Source organism: Idiotropiscis lumnitzeri, chromosome 18, assembly GCF_059441095.1.
Source record: "Idiotropiscis lumnitzeri isolate Australia: NSW breed Sydney's pygmy pipehorse chromosome 18, RoL_Ilum_1.0, whole genome shotgun sequence".
Classification (NCBI taxonomy): Eukaryota; Metazoa; Chordata; class Actinopteri; order Syngnathiformes; family Syngnathidae; genus Idiotropiscis; species Idiotropiscis lumnitzeri.
The window spans coordinates 9794358-9818172 of NC_142408.1; the positions used below are offsets into that span (position 1 = coordinate 9794358).

The window sequence follows — 23815 nt, forward strand, 5'->3', positions numbered from 1 at the left end:
AGAGTAGACACTACCCTAAAATTAAATCATGAGATTGAATTATTTCAACTTTAAACATCAGTTGTGTTGTGTATTACTTTTAGAGAATCATTGAAACGTTTCAATGGGTGAAAAAGGGGGGGGGTACTCGTGGGATGACAAAAAGTCTGTGGGCTACACAACCCAAAAAAGGTTGGGATTTACAATATAGCACAGGAAGTTTTGTATGTGTAATTACGTGGTTGGGAAGCTAGAGGCCAGTGTCACATTGCACATTCATTGAAAGTGAACAACGGGATGCACGTTTCCCCCTCTCATAAGTGTCAATAGTGGGTCACAATTTATAAACTATCTGTTTCTATGAAAGGTTGTCAAATGTATCCTTGAACTTGTACAGTTATCTAACGTCATATGACACCCCTTGTTTTTCTCCTTCCTATATGTCTTAACTAAAAGCGTGTGTGTGTTTTATTTGTGACGTGTGGAATAATACCTCAAACCTGGTTTTTAGTTCATTCAAACGAATACTGGATTGAGACCAATTTACTGCGGAAGTGATTGAGAAGGCGACGTCAAAGTATGCTAATTTACCGAATGCACTTGAATGCAGCACTCTTGCGGCAACGGTTAGCACCTGGCACCATCCGCGAAAATAGTGGTGGTAATTTTACCCGCAGGTCACTTTGGTAAAATGACGACTTTAAAACGGTGACAACTGCGAAACTAAACCTAGTTTGGTGAAGTTAAGAATCCTTAGGTCGAGCAAGGGGACCTTGCCACAGCTTGAGCGAGCGGCGAAGAAGCACGTACCTGGGCGAGAGAATATTCACCTTCCCCAGCTGCCTCTTGTCTTGCCTGCATTATGTCAAAACTACCTGGCAACGCAGGTGTGTCGCTGCTCGGGGACAAGTCGCTGGACTTCTACCGGGACCCGGTTCTCTTCTGCCGGGAGAGGATGGAGAAACACGGCAGCAGGGTGTTTCAAAGCCGCCTGCTGAACAGACCTACCACCTTCGTGTGCTCGGCGCAGGGCATGAAGGAGCTGCTGTGCGGTATGTGAACCTGCGTGCCACTCGACTGCAAATAAAACAAACAAACAAACAAACAAACAAAAAAACGTGGAGTTCATTAAATAGTGTATTAAGGCTTTATTACAATTTTATATGTGCTTCCCTTTTGGAGTCGCATTCACTTGAAGGTGTCTTTACTGGTATGACTGTACTCGTAGTGATCCTCCTTGGGTATCCAATCTGCACGTTTTCATGTAAAAACAATATAAACTTTTTATAAGTACTAATGCACACACTGGTTGGCGTGATCCGTCATGGGAGAGACTCGTGGTGGTGCTGCAGGGGTCAGGTCACACCCCCTAAGACTTTCGTGCAGCTTCACCTCTAAATTCCTCCGACTATGTAATATACAAGAATACTCCCCCTGAGTGAAACCATCTGCAATAAGTGTTCCAAAGGAGCACATTTCCAAACGATTGCTTCAATTTGATGTACAAGGTGAGCCAGAAAAGATTGAGACCCGGGGGTCACATAAGATATATTTCAAAGCCAAACTGCACTACAAATTTTTCAAACGAATCCTCCTGGAGTCTAAAAGACTTTCCCAGCCTTTTCTACCACGCTCAAGCACTTCTAGGAGGATTCTTCTGGGATCTTCTGCAGCGCCGTTGTCATGGCCACCTAGATGTCATCCACCTCTTCAAAACGGGTTTCTTTGATGGCTCCCTTTAGGGGGAGAGGAAAAAGTCCAAGTCAGGACATGTCAAGTGAGTAGGGGAGTTGCTCTAGCAAGTTGATGTTCTTCTTGGCCAGAAACTGTTGCTCAAGGCATTTTTGAGCAGGTGTGTCATCAGAATGAAATACGTTGACCTGGCACAAGTCTCACCGCTTCTCACGTTCCGAACAAAAATGCCGTAGGAGCTCTTTTAGATGGGCTAGTTGATCGTCTGGCTCATTCTGGAAGGTAGAACTTATAGTTCATTTAGGTTTTAAATATATCTTTTGTGACACCAGTCAAGAAACATACTTTGCGGATTGGAATTATCCTTCTACAGCTCATTTCTTAATTCCGCACGAACAGTCAACTAAGTGTAAAAACAAGTTATTTGCTAACAGTATAAATCACTTTGGAAACAAATGACGAAAAAACTCTTTTTTTCCTCCAGATATTAATTCAGCTCTCAGATGGTGGCAGTCGCAATGAGTATTTTTATTTTTGCATTTTTGTGGTTTCTTTCAGAGAAGTCCAGTGTCTTTCTGAAGGATCCGACTGATGTGATGACCAATATGTACGGTGACACCATTGTTACCACTAATGGTAAAATATCTGCTCATGCACACACTCACCCTAACCTAACGTACACATACTATTGCACCCATGATGCCTACCTGCGCCTTGGAAGTTTGGATGAGTCACCAATCAATTTATGACTTTCTAACATTGTTCTATGACTGTATCTGAGCAACAATTAACCGCCAAGTATTGCATAAATATTTGCATCTTTCAGGCGAGGAGGCTTGTCTTCTCCGTCTGTCTTTCACCAGCTTGTTCACAGGACGTTGTTTAGAATCGTCAAGTGGTTACATCGACAGGTAGGTTAAAGTAGTGTCACTCAATCCAAGTAGTAATTTTTCGACTGATTGCTGATTTGTGGTTTAAAAAAAGTGCATTTATTTGTTAGTCAAGTCAACTGTTTATTGTGAAAGAAGTGGTTTCTTGACAGCTCTGGTGTGAACAAAATGAGGACAGGACTCTAATAATAAAGTGTGAAATGAATTCAGTGAGTAGAAACAGTGAAAGTTGCAACATACACAGAGACTTCCGTTTTTAGACTCGTGGTGAATAGTAGACTTTCAAAAAAGGGAACTTTGTATCTAATTGTCTGCAAAACGCCATCGAATTCAGTTGCACTCAAAATGATTTATTCCTACTTGTCAATATGTACTCACAAAGGATAGAAACATACTGTAGTTTAATGAGCCAACAAAACAATTCAACTACAAATTTTACAAGTGGTCACTTTCAATTGAATAATTCCGCTGATAAATATCATCGACACATTTTGAGTGCAAGTGGACATGGGAAAGGTGATTTGATCATGTTTAAGACGTCTTTGTTTTCTTCCTCCCTTTTTTTCCAGTGTATGCAAACACTGTCTGGAGGATCTTGCCCACAGGTAATACATATTTGTAATTTAATTAATATATAGCAGTTGCTGCACAGACAAACAGTGGGAAAAAAAAGTATTGCCGGGTCTCACATGATATGGCCGAACCTAGAACCGAGCAAGTCCCGATTAGCACCCGCAGCACTTCAGCTTTCATCTTCTTGACCCGATGTGCTCAGCTCAAGCTCAGAACCGCCCTCACAACATTATTCTTCTTCTGTCTTTACAACATTCTTGTTTTATCATTTCATGTCACGTGTGAACAAAATGAAAAGGACAAATTTCATGACTGACAAAATGCATGTTTTGTGTGTTTGTGTGCAGTGGCGAGCCACGCTGTGTGTACGCTGCATTTAAGCAGCTGGGGACAGAGTTGGTTTTGGGTCTTTTTCTGAACGTACATGCGGACAAGCAGCCAGAACTTTTCCAGAAAATCTCACAGCTCTGCACTCAGCACTGGCATGGTAAGAACAATACTACGAGGCTGTTTTTTTTGCCACTAAAAGCTGTTGACAAACAACACATTAAACAGATGGCACTGTGGTGAAATAAAAATAATGTTTCTATTTCTAATTACATACAGGTTGCTGAATCCATGTCTTCTTTCTAGTCGATCACCTAAAACTTTTTACGAACTGATGAGACGTTTCATTCTGCAGGTCTCATCTCTGCTCCGGTCAATGTTAAAGTCCCTTTGTGGTCCTCTGGTTTTTCCGTCGCCCTGGAGGCCAGAGACCAACTGATGGAAATCATCAAAGACAAGCTGGAGAATGATGCAGAGGGGTGTGTAGGATGCGTCAAAAACAAGTCAAGTCAATTTGGCGTGAACGTCGCCCGTCACAGTTGCCCTCGACTTTTCGTCTGCAGTTTTGTGGGCTCCCTGAGGTCTCTGCCACTGCCCGGCTCAGGCTGCGCTTCTCAGCATCTGCTGCTCTTCATTTCAGCCCTCATCCCCAAAGCTCTGGCATCGCTACTCACCTCGTTCACTTTGGCTTTGAGTGGGAATGAAAAGGTACAATGACGAAAGAAGAAAAAAAATGAGAGATGGCGGTAATACGTTTGGAATCTCTGCTCAGGGCTTACAATATGTTCTTGTGCAGATTTGTTGACCAGTTTAAATAAAATATTAAAATGCTACCACAAGCCACGATTGCACCAGGCAATAAAGTGTCAATCAGTTTGGTAAGTTACTCAGAAGTTGTAGTTTCATTTTGTCAAGGGTATCAACCATCTGATTAGTGCGGAGCTAGACACCTACAGTGAGTTGGGAATAAAACATGACAACCAAGAAAAACAAACATAATTTTGGATGTCGGCCATTGGTGTTTGTTTAATGTATCACTTTTAAAATCATTGCACTGTGTTGCAGTGCTATGATGTCATCTGATTGAGCGAAGGCGACTATTGCCATTTTACCTGTGCACCCAACACCGGAAATACAAGCCGTAGCCAAATGTGCTTTGAAAAAAAAACCAAATCCATTAAGACTATAATTTTTAATTCCTCTTTTCAAATGTAATCAAAAACATCGGTAACACTTTATTTGAAGTTTGTTCATAAGACTATCATAATAATGTCATAATGACGACATGGCACCTGTCATGAACATGAATGAATCCTTATGACAGATGCCATTTAGTGTCGTTCCATAACCCAAACCCTCTAACCCAACTTTGCCGCAAAAGTGACATAATTTACAGAATGACATTTAATGACATCTGTCATTAGAATTCATTCATGTTCATAACAGGTGTCATGTTATGTTTACGACAGTGTTATGACAGTTTTATGAACAAACTTCTAATGAAGTGTTACCAAAACTTTCACTTGTTTAGGAGGAAATTCGTCGACGAGCATTGATGGATGCTGATTATCTGCAAGGAGTCCTGCTGGAAGTTCAGAGACTCTGGCCTCCTTTCATTGGTGGTCGCAGGATAGCAGAACAAGTAAGAATCACCCACGTAATGACTCGAATGGTGTTTGGATTAGAGCAATATTTCACAAGGTTAGGGAAATGGAAACGCTTCCCGTTTGCCAAACCAGTGAGGAATGGGTTGGATTGGATTCAAACTGTGTGTCCAGGTCAAACAGCACTAATATTGGATGCTGTTTGAACAGTTTGTTGGCAAACATGTCAGACCGATCTAATCTGTCAACGTTAGTGTTGATTATTTTGCAGCGCGATTGTGTGTAGGAGTGTAAAACATAAGTGCTTGATTTTTAAATTGTCGCCTCATTCAAAACTGTTACATGCTGCTGCCTCCCATGCAGACGAGGAGAATTTGATTCTGGGAACGGCTTTTGGTGTTCAAGAAGTATTGAAAACTGTGCCAAACAAATCACGCGGGTGATTCACCGTGTTGATCGCTGTCGCGAGAAGGCAACAATGAACAACCGTACGTCATGTTATTGAACTTGGCAGCTCACAAAAGCATTTACTCAGTTGTGTTATTCCACATTTGAATGGTTGGAAGTCAGTCTGGAGTTAAATACATTTAAATGTCCTCTTTAATTATTTGGCCTGTGACTTGGTGCACACTGACTGTGCTTCTCTGTACGTTGCCCTGTTTACCTGTAGATGGCGACTTACTGCAGTAAATGCAGTAGATGGTCTCTTTTTAAAGAGCTGCACAAGTGAGGAGGAAGGAAGACACATTTTTTTAAGGAATAATAAAAATTTGTATTGGAAATAAAGATAACTCATTGTTGGTGGTGGGCATATACTTACACTACTTTAATGGTCAAATATGTGTAAAAATAAGTCAACTGCTAATATAAAGTTGTAAATGCAATAAAAGACGTGGGCTCTAATGACATCGCCATTATTTAAGGTGAGACCTCAAATGTTGATGTTTGAAATTGTCACACAAGCTTAAACATAATTGAACCATTGTATAGTAAAGTATAAATGCAGTTTAACACTCCTCTGGTCCTAAGACACCACATGTGTGACGCTGGATTCTCGTACTTCTAAGAGCAGAGTCCACTTTAGTTAACTTATGTGTAATGATATGCACATGTGGTTTGAGTGCTTCAATTTTTTGTGCTTTCACAGTTTTCTGGAAAATCTAGTCGTTTTCGTTTTGGAACCAACCTGTATTGTATTTGTCTATAATGTGCAAGTGCATTACTATGCTACATGGCATCAGCGCTCAGCCAACATAATCCAGTCTTTGAAGACAATTTACATTTCAGTCAGAGTGGAGCAGCGTACTCTTTTGTAAGTGTACCCGTTATATTTTGATTTTGGCAACCTCATCCAGTGGGTTTACGCAACAGTCCAATCCGAGGCATCGATCCGTCCATGTGATTGATCGGGTACACTTTCCCGGATGGAAGTGCGCTAGTGATGCTGTGTAGCCGTGTGGAAAGTCATTTGTCACTTCTGGTAAATGCTTAGGTACGCTTTGATTGCTGGTGACCTCCGTGGAACACAAACTTGTGACGTAAGGAGTTTGGGCTAATTTCAGAGAGGCGAGATATTTGCCCATGTATGGAGTACATGTTAGGACCAACAGTTGCGTTCATTCTTCTCTTTGAAAGCGCAACCACATCCTTTGCATTTAGCGTGTTGAAGATTGATAATCGATATAATATATCGAAAAAATTGCGATTTTGCGATAATGGCCGATGCAACATGCATATTGCAGACCTGCAATAACTTTCCAATGGAATTGGATTTATCTGAATCAGTTGCAAAAGTCAGATGCAAACTTATTTCGCCACTGAAATAGTTGGACATCATCTGGCAGAACTATTATTGAGCTAAGAACACATCAAGCATTCTTATTTTGCCACATAAAAAATGTACTTCTGTCATTAGCTAACAAAAATGTAAATTCTTTATTGATATCGCTTTAGTCAACGTCCATCGCATGTTTTTTCTCGATCGTCCAGCCCGAATTGAAATCATTAAAAAAAACAACAAAAAAAAAACCCATAATAACCATCAAGACCTCTGAGTACCTCAGGGAAATATCAAGTCCGAAGTACAAACGCATAAGTAGAGAAATGATGTGTTTGTGTCATGTGTGGGCGCGAGTGGCTAAACAACAATTAGTATTCACTGGCACGTGGAAAAAGTAGAAGCACCGTCAGCTGGAACTAAAATATGCGACTTTTTGGCAAACTTGAAAGAGTGTGTGCGTGAGTTTGCGTGTGTAAGTGTGTGTATGCGTGTGGAGAGAAAGTGAATGAACTCCACAAGGGCAGTCATGTCACAGCGAGAACAAGGCGAAAGAAAGAGATTCGTAGCAGATTTTCCACTCCAGCAGAGAGAGAGAGAGGCCGGGCGAGAAAGGAGAAAGAAGCTTTGAGAAAAAAAGCACAGTAATTATGGAAGGGTGGCACTCCATTAGTGAAGCAACTAATGGATGTAGTGAAAAGGTGAATTTGGAGGCCAACAGACCGGGTGAGTGGACTTTTTGCCCAAGGTGACTTTTTCACAACAGCCCAGTGAAGGAAAAAAAAAGGCCGCAGGAAAAGTTTGTTGAAAAATAGGAAGTCAACGGTATTCAAAAGTCTGCCATTTCTGTCATATAATTCGACACGTGTGTCAGTGTGATTGTGCGTTTGTGTGTGCAGGACACAACCCTGGCAGGTTTTCATGTCCCAAAGGGGTATGGTGCCATCTATATCAGTCACGCTATCCACAGGGACCCGCAGGTGTTTCAGCAGCCTGACAGCTTTCTGCCAGAGAGATGGAGCGGAAGGTTAGTATCACAGTTTATGCTGGAATACCAAAATTTATGTCGGGGACCCAACTTTATTTCTGCCAGTTCATACAAGTCCATAACTTTAGTGGAGTCGTGACCACAGGGGCTGACTAATAAAATGCTACTACAACAAAGGCAAATCCACTGCATATTTTCATGGACCTTAATATGGTCACCATGGTAACGAAACAGACATCGCAGAACAACTATAATGTGCATGAATGAGCAACACAAAAACTATTTGTGTTTTGTTGATATAACAAACGTGAAGCCACCTTTTTATGTCACTGTATTAGCAGCGCCCTACTGAAATGTGCCAACATAAAACGATCTAAAGTGATCAAGCCTCACATCGTTAGTTAGCACAATCATGCACTCGGTTGCCGACCAAACCAAAAAAACACAAAGAGCAGCCATCTGAACCTGTTCGAGTTGGTCGACCCGTTCACTCTCTCCGTCTGCAGCACTTCCATTCATTCAGCGCCACCATTCACCTGTTTACTTTCATTCATACGCCTTCATTCTTCCGCAGCAAAGGAGCAAAAAGCTATGAATGTGTCTATGCCGGATCCTGCTGCCATGGTAGCGTGTCACCTGACGTTCTGTCTTCCAATAGGGGTGCCCCAATGTGTGTGTGCGCGCGCACACACGTGTGTGACTGCGTGCTCACAGGGTGGGGGAGAAGTCGTTTTCTCATTTCTCTCCCATAATGCCTTGTGGAATGGGATGGGATACAAAAAATGAGTCAGAGCGGATCCTATCTCATTTTTCTTCCTTTTGTGAGCACGGCTCAGAATGAAAATCGGGTAACTCCTGTAAAATGTTCTCCATTAATGTGGGGATTCCCCTTATCAGTTAATAAAGCGCCGTTTAGCAGTGCCACCATGTGAATGGTGGTTTTAAGATGTAATACATTTATTTCTAATTGTGAGCAAAAATTGAAAGTTAAAATCATATTTAGAATGTATAGATGTTTGAGTTGTAGCTTCTTCCGCTGGGAGGAAGGAAATAAATACTGACTACAGCTGCCATGGTAACACCTCATGTTCACTTTTACCAATGGGGATTTCCCAATGTGCGTATTTCGCGTGAAAATGTATCCCCTCACCTCATTTTTTCAGCGTGAAACACCGGTGAGGATGGTTGTGAGTGCTAAAAAAATGAATGTTTGCTGACACTCATGCATCACATCATACATTTCAAAGGCCACCAAAAAGCGAGGCTGAATCACGCGATTGTACTGACCGGCCACTTCCCGGCACCTGCAGTGAACCAATTTCACTTTTGCAAGCATAAATAAAGCTTCATTTTGATTGACACTATCAGACATTTTCATATTAATTCACTCAGAAAACAGCCAGAATGATGTATTTATCCATGCGTTGTTCTTCCGGTCTAGTTTGCTCTCATCCTCCCACTGTGCTCCGTCTTTGCTCGTCCATCTGTCAGTCGTCCCGGGAGACTGTGTTTGCCTGTCTGCCCTGATAGTTGCCAGGCTCCTTTTCTTGCCACCTGCCTGTTTGCTTGAATGACTGCAGTCCTCTTGCGTAACAAGCCCACCTACTATAACTACAGTTTAAGCCAATCAGCATTTGTCTGCGTTTAGGAAGATGGATGTGCATATCGTTTGTCCTCGTACGTATCATCAGCTTGCGTATGTGTGCTTTTCCAGTCGGAAGCAAATAGTAGAGTCGGAGCTCTATCGTCCTATCAGGCAGACGCCCACGCAGACTGCGGACGAAGATACACGAGTCGGAAATGCTGCCGTACGCCGATAAGAAATCACGCTACTGCGGCTTGTAATCTTCGTTCGATCTTAAAAGAGGAAGTTGCTTCTGCACAAGTTGCGACATGTGTCCCCTTAATTTAAAAGCAAAATGAAGTGGGTTTAAAAAGTCCACACACCCTTGTTTAATTGCCAGCTTTTTGTGAAGTACAAAAAAATGAGACCCAGATAAATAATTTAAAGACTTTTTTTCCAGTGAATGTGATTTAACTTGTACGACACAATTACATTTTTTTGTATCTTTTGGACAGTGGATGTAAAAATGAACAACTTAAACATGCTGTGTTGAAGGCAAATGTACCTTTTCGAATTATGACCAAAAAATGGGTGTGGGTGCAGCTTATATCCACTGTTGTATGTTATTACAGTGTTATTACAATTCATGAAAATCCTCCTCCAACAGATTTGGATCACTGGTGCATTGCAATCGAACCTCATCACAATACAACATTCAAGAAAGGTTCCTTTTCAGCACTCCACTCACAAAAGGTCACCCGAACATTTTGCGATATTATTGTTTTCTCTCTCAAAACAAGGAGGTGCCTCAGACACCACAATGGTTCACATCCTGCAGTTGATGTTGGAAGAACCCAGAGAAGGCCTGGCGCTCAAACTTTGACATGGTTTATGCCAAAGGATTCTGAGGGCACACACGTTCCACCAAATTTATCCGAGAATGCCTTCATAGACAAATCAAGGATTAGAGTAGAATCTACGCCTCTCAATCACTCACTTCCTCCATTTGCAGCATGTTTGATCGTTGACGTTGGCTTTTTTCAAATGACTTCCTCTCTTTTCTCTCTGAATTGTCAGCTATGCATCCTGCTTCTTCGTGATCAGCCTTCTGGTGCATTAAACTATTATTGAGGCTTGCCGCAATGAACACTTACACTATTTCACACACACACACACACGTACACACACACAGGATCCACTAATGCTTCCTGTTTTCCTTTAATCAGAGCTCAGGTTTCAGGATGCATTAGTAGCGATCGGGGTGGGGGATGCTGTCTGATATCAGCACGTTGTTGGCAAACCTGCTGTTCACATCTGTTGATTTTTCAAAGGAATCGTTACAAAAGCTGAAGTATAAATTTATATTTGAGACGTGGGATCTAGTATGATTGTGGTCACTGATGGTTCTCGTTCCGTGCTTTGCTCGGCTCAGTGTTGAGTGGAGCATTCTATACTATGGCTCGATATCAGGATATTGCATATTGGATCAGAACAAATCTATGAGAGCTGATGTCAGTAGAATGAACATATGCCTTAAAAAAAAAAAGGGTGGTGGGGACCAACATTTTACCGTTTGTAATTTTCATGCTTTTTCTATTTTTAAGTGGTGACCCATATGTCGTACTTGAATCATCACATTTAGTGTGTGATATAGAAATCGTTTTGTAAGCTCACAGCATAAAGCGATCACTGTTCTATACTCATTGCTATAAACAAGATTCTGATGTGGGCACTCGTGTCTTGAAAACCACTGAATTCTTTAACCCTCTCGGCACATATTTCGCATTTTTGTGCAATCATTTAACCCTGTTTTTTTTTTTTGCATAGGAATGCAGAGCACAAGCACTTCCTTTGTTCCTTCGGCAGTGGCTCTCGAAACTGCATCGGTGTGAAACTTACGGACTACTTCCTTAAGGTAAGCGCGACCTCAAAATACACCAAATGCCATTTCTGAGTGTGAATATTCGAGCTGAATTTTTGGAACATTGCAAGAGGCCAAAAAAACAAATTGATGTTGAATTGTGAGACCCTCGTGAAGCCAACAGTAACTTATCGCTGAGTTAAACGAGAATGGTGGAATGAAGTGTTTGTCAATATCGGACAGCAAGTCTGAATTCCCAGATGTTGAATTTCCTGTTGAAATCACCAAGCACTCCCAAAGGTGTCATTCACCATAGCCACCAGGACTATTCTCAGGAGATTCAGCAACATGCACGCAATATTGCACAAACCCTGTGAGTATATTCATTGAAGGAGACCCGAATAAGTTGCTTTTACTGGTTGCAACAATACCGTGGAGCAGGCAAGCTCCAAAGAGTCAACTTGCAAAAGAATCATTATCTTTCATTAAGAATGATTACCAACACCGTGTGTGGGTGAGAAATCATTTGAATATTTGAGGTCAATGATCAACGAAGGCAATGGTCCACGGGCCACTTTGGACCGAACTGCAAAGATGGAAAACAAATTAAAATAACAAAAATCTTGCAGTACTTTTGGTTTATTTATTGTTCAAGGCTGAAAAATATTTTATTTTCAAGTGACCGCCTTCTCTCTGTTACATCCATTCATGATAGACTCTGATGCTAATTGTCTCAGTCACATTACGCTAATATTAAACCCACATGCTAGCAAAATGTCACATTCAAAGCCGCACTCTGCACGATCACATTTATTTATTCATTTATTTATCTATTGCAAAATATAAGACCGTTAATTCACGGTTAATTGTAGTTATTTGGCAACTCTTCTCCATGATTGAATAAAGTTCACTCTGTCTCTTATTTATACTTGAAGTCATTGGTTCTTTTATCACAGACAGATTATTAGGTTGTTATTTAGCTGATATGTTTCGGACAGTGTCACGTGATGGTGTCTTGTGACTCGTCTTTATCGGCTGATATTCGATGAAGGCGTGGCCCACCTGTCAGTTTTGACGGGTAAGTCACACCCTCCGTTGTATGTCCGTTCGCCTGCTCCAGGATGCTTCAACTCTTCTCCTTGTTATTTGAATTGTGATTGATTAGGATTGGCATTTACAATTGTCAGCAATGACCTTTTTATGAGCAGATCGGGGAGGAAAAATCCTTCAATCGGGCCTTTGTCGACTTTAATTACAATGGGGCGTTTGGAAATTTGACCTAATTTTTCGGACGTGTGCAAACCTGTTTGTTTGTTGTTTGTTTTTCCGCTCACGCGGCACATGTCTCTCACTGTTTGGTTATGGCAATAGAACGGACAGAATCCATCCATGCACACGCACGCGCACACACGAGAGGGCGTGACCAGTGTGAAAAGTAGACCGCAGGGATCTAGGTCATAGATGTGACTCATCGCCTTCCCTCGTCGTCCTCCTCCCCCGTCCTCATCTTCCATCCTCCATTCCATCACTTCTTTCGCCCCCTTCGTCTTCCCCCGGCGTGTTCATTCCGCCCCTCCCCCTCTATCCGGATAATCTTCATTCATAAATCAGAGAGTGGTGGGCCAACAGTCGCGTGGTTAGATATTAGCCAATAGGGAAGCGTGCCTTTGATACTCAGCGTGCACTTTGTGCAAAGAATAAAATAGGATAAAGGGGGCTCTTGTGACGTGGAACGTGGCGCAACACTGTCGACATATTTAATGGGAGCGTCATGTTGACTGTTAGGAATATTATTCTACAGATAGAAAAGCAGAGGAGACATGTGAACAAATGTAACGTGGTTTGTTTTGGTGCAGGAAGCATGCATGTACCTCTTAAAGCACTACGACTGGTGTCTGGACCCGCCATCACAAAACCTGCACTACAAATGGCTGCCTGTGTCTCGGCCCGTCAACCCCCCAACCGTTTCCTTCACTCATCTGGAGCCGGCCAGAACGGATGAGAATAGCACCGCGTAGAGACGTGCAAAATTCTTCATTTCGAAATGCTGTTTTCTCTCTCTGTGATCATCTGAAGGATGCACGATAGCAAGATGGACACATTGTTGACTGGTGCATAGCACTCTTGAAAAAGAAATGAGACTGGTGTTGCTTCTTCGAGATTGCCTTTTTTGTGGAATAGAATCCTTTTGCAGTAGCGTATTTGTTCATTGAAAACACAAATGCACACATGCGTGTACACGGCGAGGTAAGCCCTCAGATTCCATCAGTGACTGCAAAAAGTGCCCCGCCTCCCATGTGTCCCCCCTTTTTACCACGTTGCGCCACCTAGCAACCAGCGCTGCTTAGCAACAGTTCGTCATACCGACAATAACTGGCTTCCTTTTAGTATTCTCGCACACACACGCACACACTAACCTGGTTATTTACAGAAACCGATTATTTGCAGCTCATGAATCATCACCCAGCTCTCATTCGTTATCGCATCCTGACAGCAAAGAATTATTTAGGAACAAAGAATCAAGAATGAATGATCATAGGCCAACATTTTTTGGGGTCATTTTACAGCTCAGCAAATTACTTTGTGATGAACATTTTTTTTTGTATTGTTCTATTAATTAATTACCCAATTAGTCTCGGTCTTGTATTTATTTGGGCTAGTAGAATAGTATACCAATAGTAGGTAGCAACCAATCCCAGCTCACCTGTTTTCTGACGCTTCGCCATGATTGGTCGTTTTCTGAGCCCTGAGCAACTTTGCTGTCATTTTCAGTCGACAGCAAATAACAAAATAGCCGCCCCGTGAAGTGGACGAAAACTAAGCTGCTCAACTCATATTCCACAAACGCAATTAATCAGAATGCCGTGTTTCAATTAGTGGGGCTGCATAGAACATATTGGGGTTGACTTCCCCTTTAAAATAAAATAAAAACAGTCACATTGTACAAAATTAGCTGTACAAATCTTTAAATCAATCCAGATTTTTTTTTATCACAATAATGACTGAAAAAAAAGAAATTAACAGCAATGTGAAATATTTTACCTGCTTGATAATGTATTTTTATTCCAAATGATGTCTGTTTTGGAATGTTAGATTGAAATATGATTTTGTCTTGCACTTTGCTCCTCAACAATCCTCCTGTTTTGTTTGAACACATGCGTGCATTGAATCATGCTACTGCAGACACACACACACACACACACACACATATGCTTGCAGACGTACATCACACTGCATCTGGCGCAGAATGAGGTTCTTGTTAAGAGTAGGATGACTCACCGCCCTTCATCCACCAGCCACATCTCCCAACAACAATTGACGACAACAGGCCGCAGCCACTCTTCCCCTTGCCTCTTCCTTTTCACGATACCTTTTGCCTTCATGGTTTTTTTCTTACCCCACCGAATCAATTTGAAAAAGGGCGAGCACAAAGGCAGACAAAGCATTCGACACGCTGCGTCGTCGTCATAGATGTTGGAAGGGAAACATCAGTGCATTTGCTTCATGATGTCTTCAGTTTCATTTTGGCTTATGAGAATCATGGACAGACACAATATTTCCAATTTGTTTCACGTGCTTGAATTTTTAGGATGAAGAAGCCGTCTGAGTGACTCATTAGCATATTAGCTGGAGAAATAAATTATTGTGCATGAATTATTTTTTTAATTCATTCTTTATGAATTATTTAGTATTTGTTTTTATAGCACAATACTTTACAGGAAAATAATCAAGTATAATTGGTACATTACATTATAAGAGCTATTTATCCCACCTTTAAGATGATGTGATAGATTTTTTTTTTTAAACTTGATCTCACTGGGAAACCGCAATTTATAATTTCTTTCGATTTTTTTTGTATTTTAAAATACATTAAAATTGCAGTGATTTCCAACTTGTAACACCTGCAGGAATTATATAATCTTAATACTTCAATTATTAATATCAGTATCAATTTAAATAGGTCATTTAATATTGCATATATGTGAAAAGAAATTGTCCTAATATAAAAACAAAAGAAATGCATTCATATAATTAAATAATTAAACTTTGGCTGCATATTTGACCCAAGGCATGTGACACAGACGTCAGAATTATTTATGTGTGAGCCTCCTTGTGCCCAGCATACAATACAGTCAATGAAGCAAAGAATGTGGCGAGCAGAAGTGGTTTAATTCATATTTAGCTTGCACGTGCATCAATTACCGCAACACAGTGTGACTCATTGAAAAAGCAAGTGGCAGCTCAAGTGTCCAATTATGCGCACACAATTGTTTATTCGCACACACAATTTACTGTGTTTAACATTAACATTATCTGAAGTTACTAGCATGAATCATCACAAAATTAACCATTTTCTATAACAGGATTAGAAGACGGGGATTCATTTTAAGCTTTATTTGGTGAGAGCTTGGGGACATGCAGCGCATCTATTACTTGGCAACACACACACACACACCCACACACTGATATAAACTTGGTGTGTCCAGGAACAACAAGCTCAAATTGGCGAGTCAACAGGAGGCAGGACAGTGGCTCCAGATGGCACAACAAAGCCCAAAGTCCATTTTAATGAGGGAAACTAATTATCACGTTCAGGCTTCTACTCAGTCCCACCTTAAACTCAAAAGGAAGTTTGCTAAATCACAGCTAATACAGTGAGTACTTGTGAACCAAAAAGTGTACATTTATGTACAAAACAAGGGGCTCCGTAGTTAGCAAAGAGGCATCAGGTTAAAAGAGTTTAGGGTGTGACGCTAATGCTAGCTTAAGCTATTTTAACCCTTGCTAACCTTATTCAAGGTTATTTTTCAGTACATCAATTTTCTACCAAATACTTTGGCTTTCTTTTAACATATTTAAAATCTGTCTTGAAAATAGCTCTGTTGTTCTTCGGGAAATTCATTGAAACATGTTTTTTCTTTTTTCATCCTTATCTTTTTTTGTACAAGTGAATATAGTCAAGTATTAGCTGTTCATGTGCTTATTTAAAAGCAATAAAGGTATTGCTTTGCTTCCATCTTGTGGCATTTTTGGCGCCAAAAAACAATGTTGAAGTGAGTTGTGTAGCTTAATTTAGTCGAGTGGTGTTTTACTGCCATCTTGTGGCATCCTGCTTCAAAGGCACTATGTTGATGTTGAGTTGAGGAATTTCATTCCAGCCAAAAATAAGTGCTTTGCGACAATATTGTGCTACCTGTAGGCGTTTATAAATATTTTCATGAGGGCATCAATGGCTCACAGATTTCTGCTCTTTGTGGCAGGGCTTGGTTAGATGTGATATACAGTATCAGCGTAATAAACCAATTTAGTATTTTTTTTTTTGGGGGGGGGACGAGCCAACACTTTGATTAATAATATTGCTTCGCTTTTTTTTTGCTTTGTGTTGTAAGCCATAATTTGAGGAAAAATTGACATGAAAGACAACTACATAAATTACTATTGAAAAAGTGGAAAACTAAGTAAAGTATATTTGTCATCTGCACTGTTTCATTGTATTGATGCCTCAGACCATTTATGGCGACGGAAACCATGAAACAGACTCTAATCCCCCCCGGAAACACACACACACACATGCACACGCGCACGCACGCACACACACCCACAGAATCCTCAGTGCTTACTTACTCGCAAGTGTGTTTGTGTGTCCGTAGACAGGGAGGAAGGAAACATCATTAGTCACTGAGGTGCCATCAACTTGTGTTTAATTGTCTCATTTATCTTCCTGTGGTGCACAACTAAACTCCTCCTGCAACTGCTCCAGTCGGCCCACTGCGCTTAGATGCTGACATTCATTTGACTGTCAAACTGGCTTCTCACCTTCATTCATTTAAAAGCTAAAAATAGATTTGATCGTGGACATGCGTAGTACATTTCCAGACGATGGCATCTCAAAACACAGAGGGCTCACATAATCTTTGCACATTGAAATGAATGGAAATGAACCCCATAAAACCACCAACAAAATATTTTGTCTTTTTTTTTTTTTGTTAATTAAAAATGATAACACTAGTATTAAAACATACTGCGATTGATTACACCTGGAAAATAAAAGAATTGAACAAAAAAAATGAAAGTGTCTCCATTCCAATGAGATTTGACATTGTATTTAATCAAAATGCCCTTCTCTTAAGTGTCTGATGTGTCTCCTTTCCATCAGCAGTCTGTTTTCCATTTCAACATCATGAAGACATTTTTGACCTTTGACACTGCCCCCTCATGCGTCTGTCTCAAGTGATGCTGAGGAGATGAGAGGTCAACAGATGGAAATGGCGGGGCAAGAAATATTCAAAGAGGCTCTTGACAGGCACGTGAGCATTTTCGAATCTTACAGTCATGAAAACATAATCATCATGATCGTGATCCTGTAGCTTGTAACCAAAATATTAGAAACAACTCTCAGTATGATGCAGACCTGTTTTAATACCGCTGTAAACGACATATTGTTAAATGAATTTCACATCTTTGTGAAAGCAAAAAACATTGAAGACGCTTTTGTTTCGCACGTCATTCCATTGTAAATGTGTTCCGCATGCTCTGAGCTATATCTGCACAACTTTATTCATGCTCAAAAAATATAATGGACCGGTGTCCTTTTTCTTTTAATATGATTCTTGCATTGGGAAGTGGACCAAATTCAGTAATAAGAAAACTGGCTGTGTTTGACTATTCTGGCTGTCTTTAAAGTTAATGATGCTTTTAACGCATAAAAAAAGTAATAAAACTGGATTAATTGAGATCTTCAAGGCAATTATAAGCCAACATTTACAAGTCAATTCACCATGCTTTGCACACTCGCGTTTCCAGCAAACCATTCCAACTTAATGTATTTAATTCAAAAGCGAGGAGTGCTTTGGGTTGTGTCTTTTCATATACGAATTAGGATCGCAGAAGGCAAATTCAGGCGACACTGAGATGTGTAGGAGAGATGCGTGGAGTTCAACCCTTCGAGTCCATCCGGATGAGCTACCGCCATAGCCGGAAAGGAGTACCGTATTTTTTAGGCTATAAGTCGCACCTGGTTGCTGCACATTAAGGGAAAGAAAAAGTACAGCAAGTCAAATTTTATTCCACTCCCATTTGAAATCCATACATAAGGCGCACCGGATTCTAAGGCCCGCTGTCAATTTTTATGAAAATTAAGGATTTTAGGTGTGCCTTTTAGTCCTGAAAAATACGGTTAGTAGGAGCCGGGCTGCAAACTCCAGCGAAATGGCAAATGTGTTTTTTGTTCTCTCCTCCTCACGTATGCAATCGTTGTCGCCAGCATACTCCAAATAGCAATATATTTTAGTTTGAAATCTTTCCAGCTATCTCTCTGATAAGTGTCAAGCTCATAAGTCATTTTTTTTAGCGTCCCTGTCAGTGGTGGGACCTTAGCATTGCCATCACACTTAGAAAACCCCCAACCAGGAAGTCCATGCAGGTGGACACAAATCAGCTTTGTGAACATTTCAACTTTGAAGGTCTACGATCTTCTGCGTGCTGTTCTAGTTTAGTTTTACCGGTGCAATTTTGTGACAGGCTCTCGGAATAATTCATGTGACTGCTGAGGACTAGCCCGTATAGACTAAGTGCTGGTTAGTAGGACACATTTAATATAGATGATACTGGGCTTTTGCATTTTGAATGTTTTTCCGTTCCACAAATGAGGAGCCAACCTTGAAGCGGCAAAGTATCATTCTGGCTTTAATAGCTAATCTGTCAACACTTCCGTTTATTAATAAAGGATTAAAAGTATCTTAGCTGGCTCACCCGCTCAACCCTAATGAGGGTAAGCGGTTACCGAACAATGGATGCACCGATGTAGTGAGGGAAGTAGATTCTGAGCAATAAATAGTTACAGACTCCGTTTTTTTTTTTGTTTTTTTTTGTTTTTTTCAAAAAAGGCCGTATCGGTGCTAGGTTGCTTTAGGACAAACGGATGAAAGTGTCCGTGGAAAAGTCAATTTGGTTAAAGCGGCAACTTTTAAAAGGGCAAGGCATCACGTCAGATCAGCCATGATACAATGAGAGGTCCGTCAACTTGACCCCTTAAAAGTTGAGATAAAAATGATATTTAATGGTCTGTGGACTACTGCAGCAGAAGAGAGGACAGATGAGATCAAGTACTGAAATCTTACAGAAATGAAGCGCTATATTATGTTCAAACTGGACAATTTTTAAGGTTACATTTTCCCTTGTGCATTCCGGAAAGGAAAGTAAAATGTATCCATGTTTTGTTTTTTTTTAAACAAGTGTTTTCTGCTCATGAATTGTATTCAATTATAAAATTAAATAATAATAATAACACGAAATAAATTTGAAAGAAAAAAAAAAGAAAACACATCAACTCCACCATTTTGTCTTAATGGCCACTGCCACTTTTGCATTATAGCTCAATTAATTTCGCTCCAGCGCAGCATCCAAGTTTCGTTTGAGATGAGTTTTTTTTTTTTAATGGGCTTTGAAAGCAAGCTCCCAGCATCTCACTTTTCACAACGCAGCGTGATGTGCGTGAGGAAGATGAATGGTGCGGCACATTTCATGATATCTTGGAGAAGCGCTTCGGATGTGGCAGACTTCAAGACTCGTGTCGTTGTTTTGCGCCTTTAAGCCAATTTTTCACTTGAGTGTTGGATAAGTTCTCATTGCTTGTCAGGCAACTGGACAATTGACTCATAGCGACACTCTACACAGAGGAAATCCAATCACTTAAATGTGACCGTGTCTCATTAACAAGAACACTCCGCTTCCTCTTCTTCGCTTCCTTCTCTCCTCCTCTCCCCCTCCACCCTTCTTCAATGATCATTGAATGTTTTTCTTCAAATGAGTAAGAACAGACAGAAAGTAGAAGAAAGGTCAACATGAGTTCAAACTCGTGTTGTGTGTTGGGCCAAATTAGCCGCGAATGTTTTATTTTTTTTAATCCAGGTTAACAGTTTTTGCCTGTCAGACAAAATCTTGAGTGATGGCGTCTGCGTGTGTGCAGTGAGGTCATGCGTGTATGCTTGAGTGGGTTCACGGTTTTGCATAAACACCTGTTGGCCCAGTTTTGCGTGTGCCGGATGTACCAAAAGTCACAAAACACTTCCTTCTTTTCTCTTTCGTTTCTCATATGACTGTGATAGAAGTGAAGCCATCAACATTTGACAACTCCGGCTTTGCAAGTTTTTTTAAGCGTATCGTTCCCTTGACCCGTGGCTCACCAATTGACATTGGAGCAGCGTTGCAAAATTGGCGCCTGGCAAGATTATATATTTTTTTCATTCCTTGACTGCAGTTCAGCATCAGTTTGAGAAGCTGATGGTGATAAAATGTTACCTGTTCCGCCGAGAAGTCCATTAAATTGAGCTTTTGTTGAATTCCATTCAGTCCAACCCTCGGAATTGACTTTCGCTGGCTTTGCGTGAACACCTGCTCGAGGTGTTTGGTGTTTTCATTGCGAGCTTTGGAAGCAGGCCTTCTGCTCTGTGGTTTGTCAAGAACTACTTACGAGAAGCTTAAACCAGGGCTTTTTGATCCTGCTCGTGTTCCATCTGTTCCTGCTGCAACACACCTGATTCAAATGAGTCAATGATTCTTAAGAAAAGATTTTCCCCTAAATGTATTGGTGACTGGTATCGGCAGCCTCCATAAGTACCCGAGACCTTAAAACATGGGTGGGCAAACTGTTTGATTGGCGGGCCACAATGGGTTCTAAAATTTGACAGAGAGGTAACCTCACCTCATCGGAGAAAAAAAATACATTTAATTTTAACTGAAAGTGAACAAAAGCATTACAAGAGAATATCTCTCTTTGACACACCACAATATTTAGAAAATAAAACATCAACATGGTTTATTTATTTCAATTTTTTTCAAGTTTGGCGGGCCGGATTAAAACGTTTAACGGGCCTTATGTGGCCCCCGGGCCGTAGTTTGCCCACGGCTGCCTTAAAAGAAGGCCAGGATCGGCCCATCACCTTCTGCAGACCTTGCAGATTAACAGATCATTTGAATAAGGTGTGTTGCAGCCGAGAGCGATGGAAAATGGTTAGGACATCGGCCCTCGAGGATCAGGAATGAGGACCCCTTGCGTAAACTGTCCTTTGCAACGGAGCGGTGTGATGGGCTTTTGCAAAAAAAACACCCATCACAGATACATCGGACAAACATGTCCAGCAAAACAAATTCCCGTCCTTACTATTCTTGGAATTGCAGTGGATCAAAGAGATTCTTGTCCTAAAATGACCCCGTATATTGACGTAAAGGTCGTTTTAGACTCGGTTTAGTTGCTTTTATGAACACACTTATTTTGCTTTGTTTTGTGGTCAACCTCCTTCGCAACCTCAAAGTCATGCATCAAACATGGATTTTCATGCGTAAAGGTTGAAATTAAACACAGATAGGCCTCGGTTTGTCTGTTTTTTTCCATCCTTCTGTAGATTGCCAAACAGACTCTTTTCTAACATCATATTTATAACATTTTATACCAAATTCTACTGTAGTTGACACTTCTGTTGACATCTCTTTGCGTTTCTATTTTTGCGTATTGTGATATGTAATAGAAATGAATGTGCAATATATTTTGAAGAAAGAAAAAAGCCATTTTACATCGTGATGACAGTGAATCAGCAAAAAGTATCGAGAGTTGCATGAAGTGGTCACCTTAGATCAGAAAACAAAGATTTCAGAGCAATGACCTTTCAAGTGTGTTTGCTGTGTGGCTGCATGGCTGACCTGTTGTTGGGGTTATATTACTTATTAACCAACACGATGGAGACAAACAGACCTTACAAATAAAATAAAAAGACACACCCACACTTGAGTCATTATTACGAAGCCACCAGCATCTTGGTATATTTCCATTCCGATGATCAAGCCTGAAGATATTTGCTTCTTTGAGTCTCTTTGAACATCAGGCCATGTGACTAATGTGCTTTATTGCACTTCGTAACGTGCACTTGACAAGTCACTGGCTGTGTCACAGAGAGAATATGGATCTGTCCTCGCGATGACTATTTTTTTTTTTCATTCCCGCTACTCAATTTGCCCTTTGACCCTCACTCGCCCTCTCCATTACTCTCTTGCAACACTCCTCTACCCTTTGTGCTCACTGCATCTCGTTGGATTCTATTCACTATATGCTGACACGATAAAAACGCAAGTGCTGCGATCGCAGCAGTACTCACTCAGGATTTAATCATTGGATTATGGGATTAGCGAGGAGAGCAGATTTAGTGTATATGCATACATGCACCTTTATACAAATCTGTGTTATTTTTGATGATATGTGTTGCACGGCAGAGGTCCCCAACCACGGGTCCGCGGGCCACATTGGACCACTGTCGTACAGAACTTGCACAATCCGTACACAAGTTATTGTGTTTAATTGTTATCCTTAACATAGGGAAACCTCTAATGTGAAACACAATGCATTATGGGACGTTGATCGACCGAAAAATCTTTAGGAATTGTACCAAAATTTTGGGTTTGAAGTGTGAAAATCCTCAAAATTAAAACGTAACAATTAAATTGCGTATTCACCATGAACTTTGATGTCGATTGACAGTCGAGGTGGCGAATATGCAGAGGAGGAAAATTACACTTTGTATTTGGAAGGTGACTCACATCCCATAATGACTAAACACTGTTCACTTTTCAGTGTACATTCTGTTCTATTATTGCAATCGTCGACTTAGTCATGATGCACCGAGCGCCCAGGACAGCGACACGTGTTCTGCTTTTATCCTTTCCAAAAGTTCCGTTTGTGGTCCATGGGCACGGTCACGTTTTTTAATTCATTGCCTCCACTGGCACCCACTTTTTTCCTTTTTTTTTTATTTCTTCTTTTTTTTAGATCATCCAATGCATGATGAAATTTTGCTTTGACTATGGAGACAAGTCATTAAGATTACGAATTTTAACACTTGAGAAGCATTGGATTGAAATGGGCTATATCAATAAAGTTGCACTGTAGACTGCAATATTGCGAGCCAAAAATATATGAGATTTTCGTGGAGTGTGAAATGGATAAAAGGATGGCAGTAAAGTCTGTTTAATCCTAAAGTTCAGTGGTTCCACATTATGCAGTATTTCAGTTAAATTGTAAGATCAATGAACAATTAGATAATTGTTCTAAATAATAATAATTGTCGTACAAAACAGCACCATGACCTCTATGTTAGAGGATGCGGCCCATCATCATCTTTTCACGGCAATCCACCAACAAGCGAATCACTTGTGAAATGTGGGCTGTTGCTTGTCGAACAATATGGAGGATTATGTAACAATTACATAACAAAAGTTGGCTGCGTTCACATTTCTTTGTGAAAGAAGCTGAAGCCCAGAGACAGTCGAGTTTAATCACAGGACTTGGAACATGAATGAGCGCTTAAGCTCATATTTTGTCACTCTCTTTTAGGTAATTCAAGGATTAGAAGCAATTCAGAATAATGTGTGACAGTTCCTCACTGACAGTGGCATTAACATCTGAGAATTTGCATCATTGAGGAAGCAGACTTTTTGATACAGCTTTTGATTCGGGGAGCGAGCGTATTTACATGAACACATCCAAATAGATACTAATTAAAAGTGTAATT

General features: G+C 40.7%; 1 protein-coding gene across 1 annotated transcript; it reads left to right on the plus strand.

The window, feature by feature from the left end:
- The first annotated feature begins 562 nt into the window (after window positions 1–562).
- LOC148319439 (uncharacterized) lies at window positions 563–15323 on the plus strand. The gene is made up of 11 exons (XM_088282159.1): window positions 563–1031; window positions 2230–2307; window positions 2498–2582; window positions 3131–3166; window positions 3482–3621; window positions 3817–3940; window positions 4025–4169; window positions 4993–5103; window positions 7742–7869; window positions 11222–11309; window positions 13112–15323. Exons 1-11 carry the CDS (start codon window positions 842–844, stop codon window positions 13271–13273), a joined length of 1287 nt encoding a protein of 428 aa, XP_088138285.1. The 5' UTR covers window positions 563–841; the 3' UTR covers window positions 13274–15323.
- Window positions 15324–23815: the final 8492 nt, after the last annotated feature.

Excerpts from the sequence above, each read along its gene's own strand:
- LOC148319439 (XM_088282159.1), top strand. The coding sequence starts at position 842 with ATGTCAAAACTACCTGGCAACGCAGGTGTGTCGCTGCTCGGGGACAAG. Across the intron at positions 1,032-2,229 it reads CATGAAGGAGCTGCTGTGCG|AGAAGTCCAGTGTCTTTCTG; the intron begins GTATGTGAACCT and ends GGTTTCTTTCAG. Across the intron at positions 2,308-2,497 it reads CACCATTGTTACCACTAATG|GCGAGGAGGCTTGTCTTCTC; the intron begins GTAAAATATCTG and ends TGCATCTTTCAG.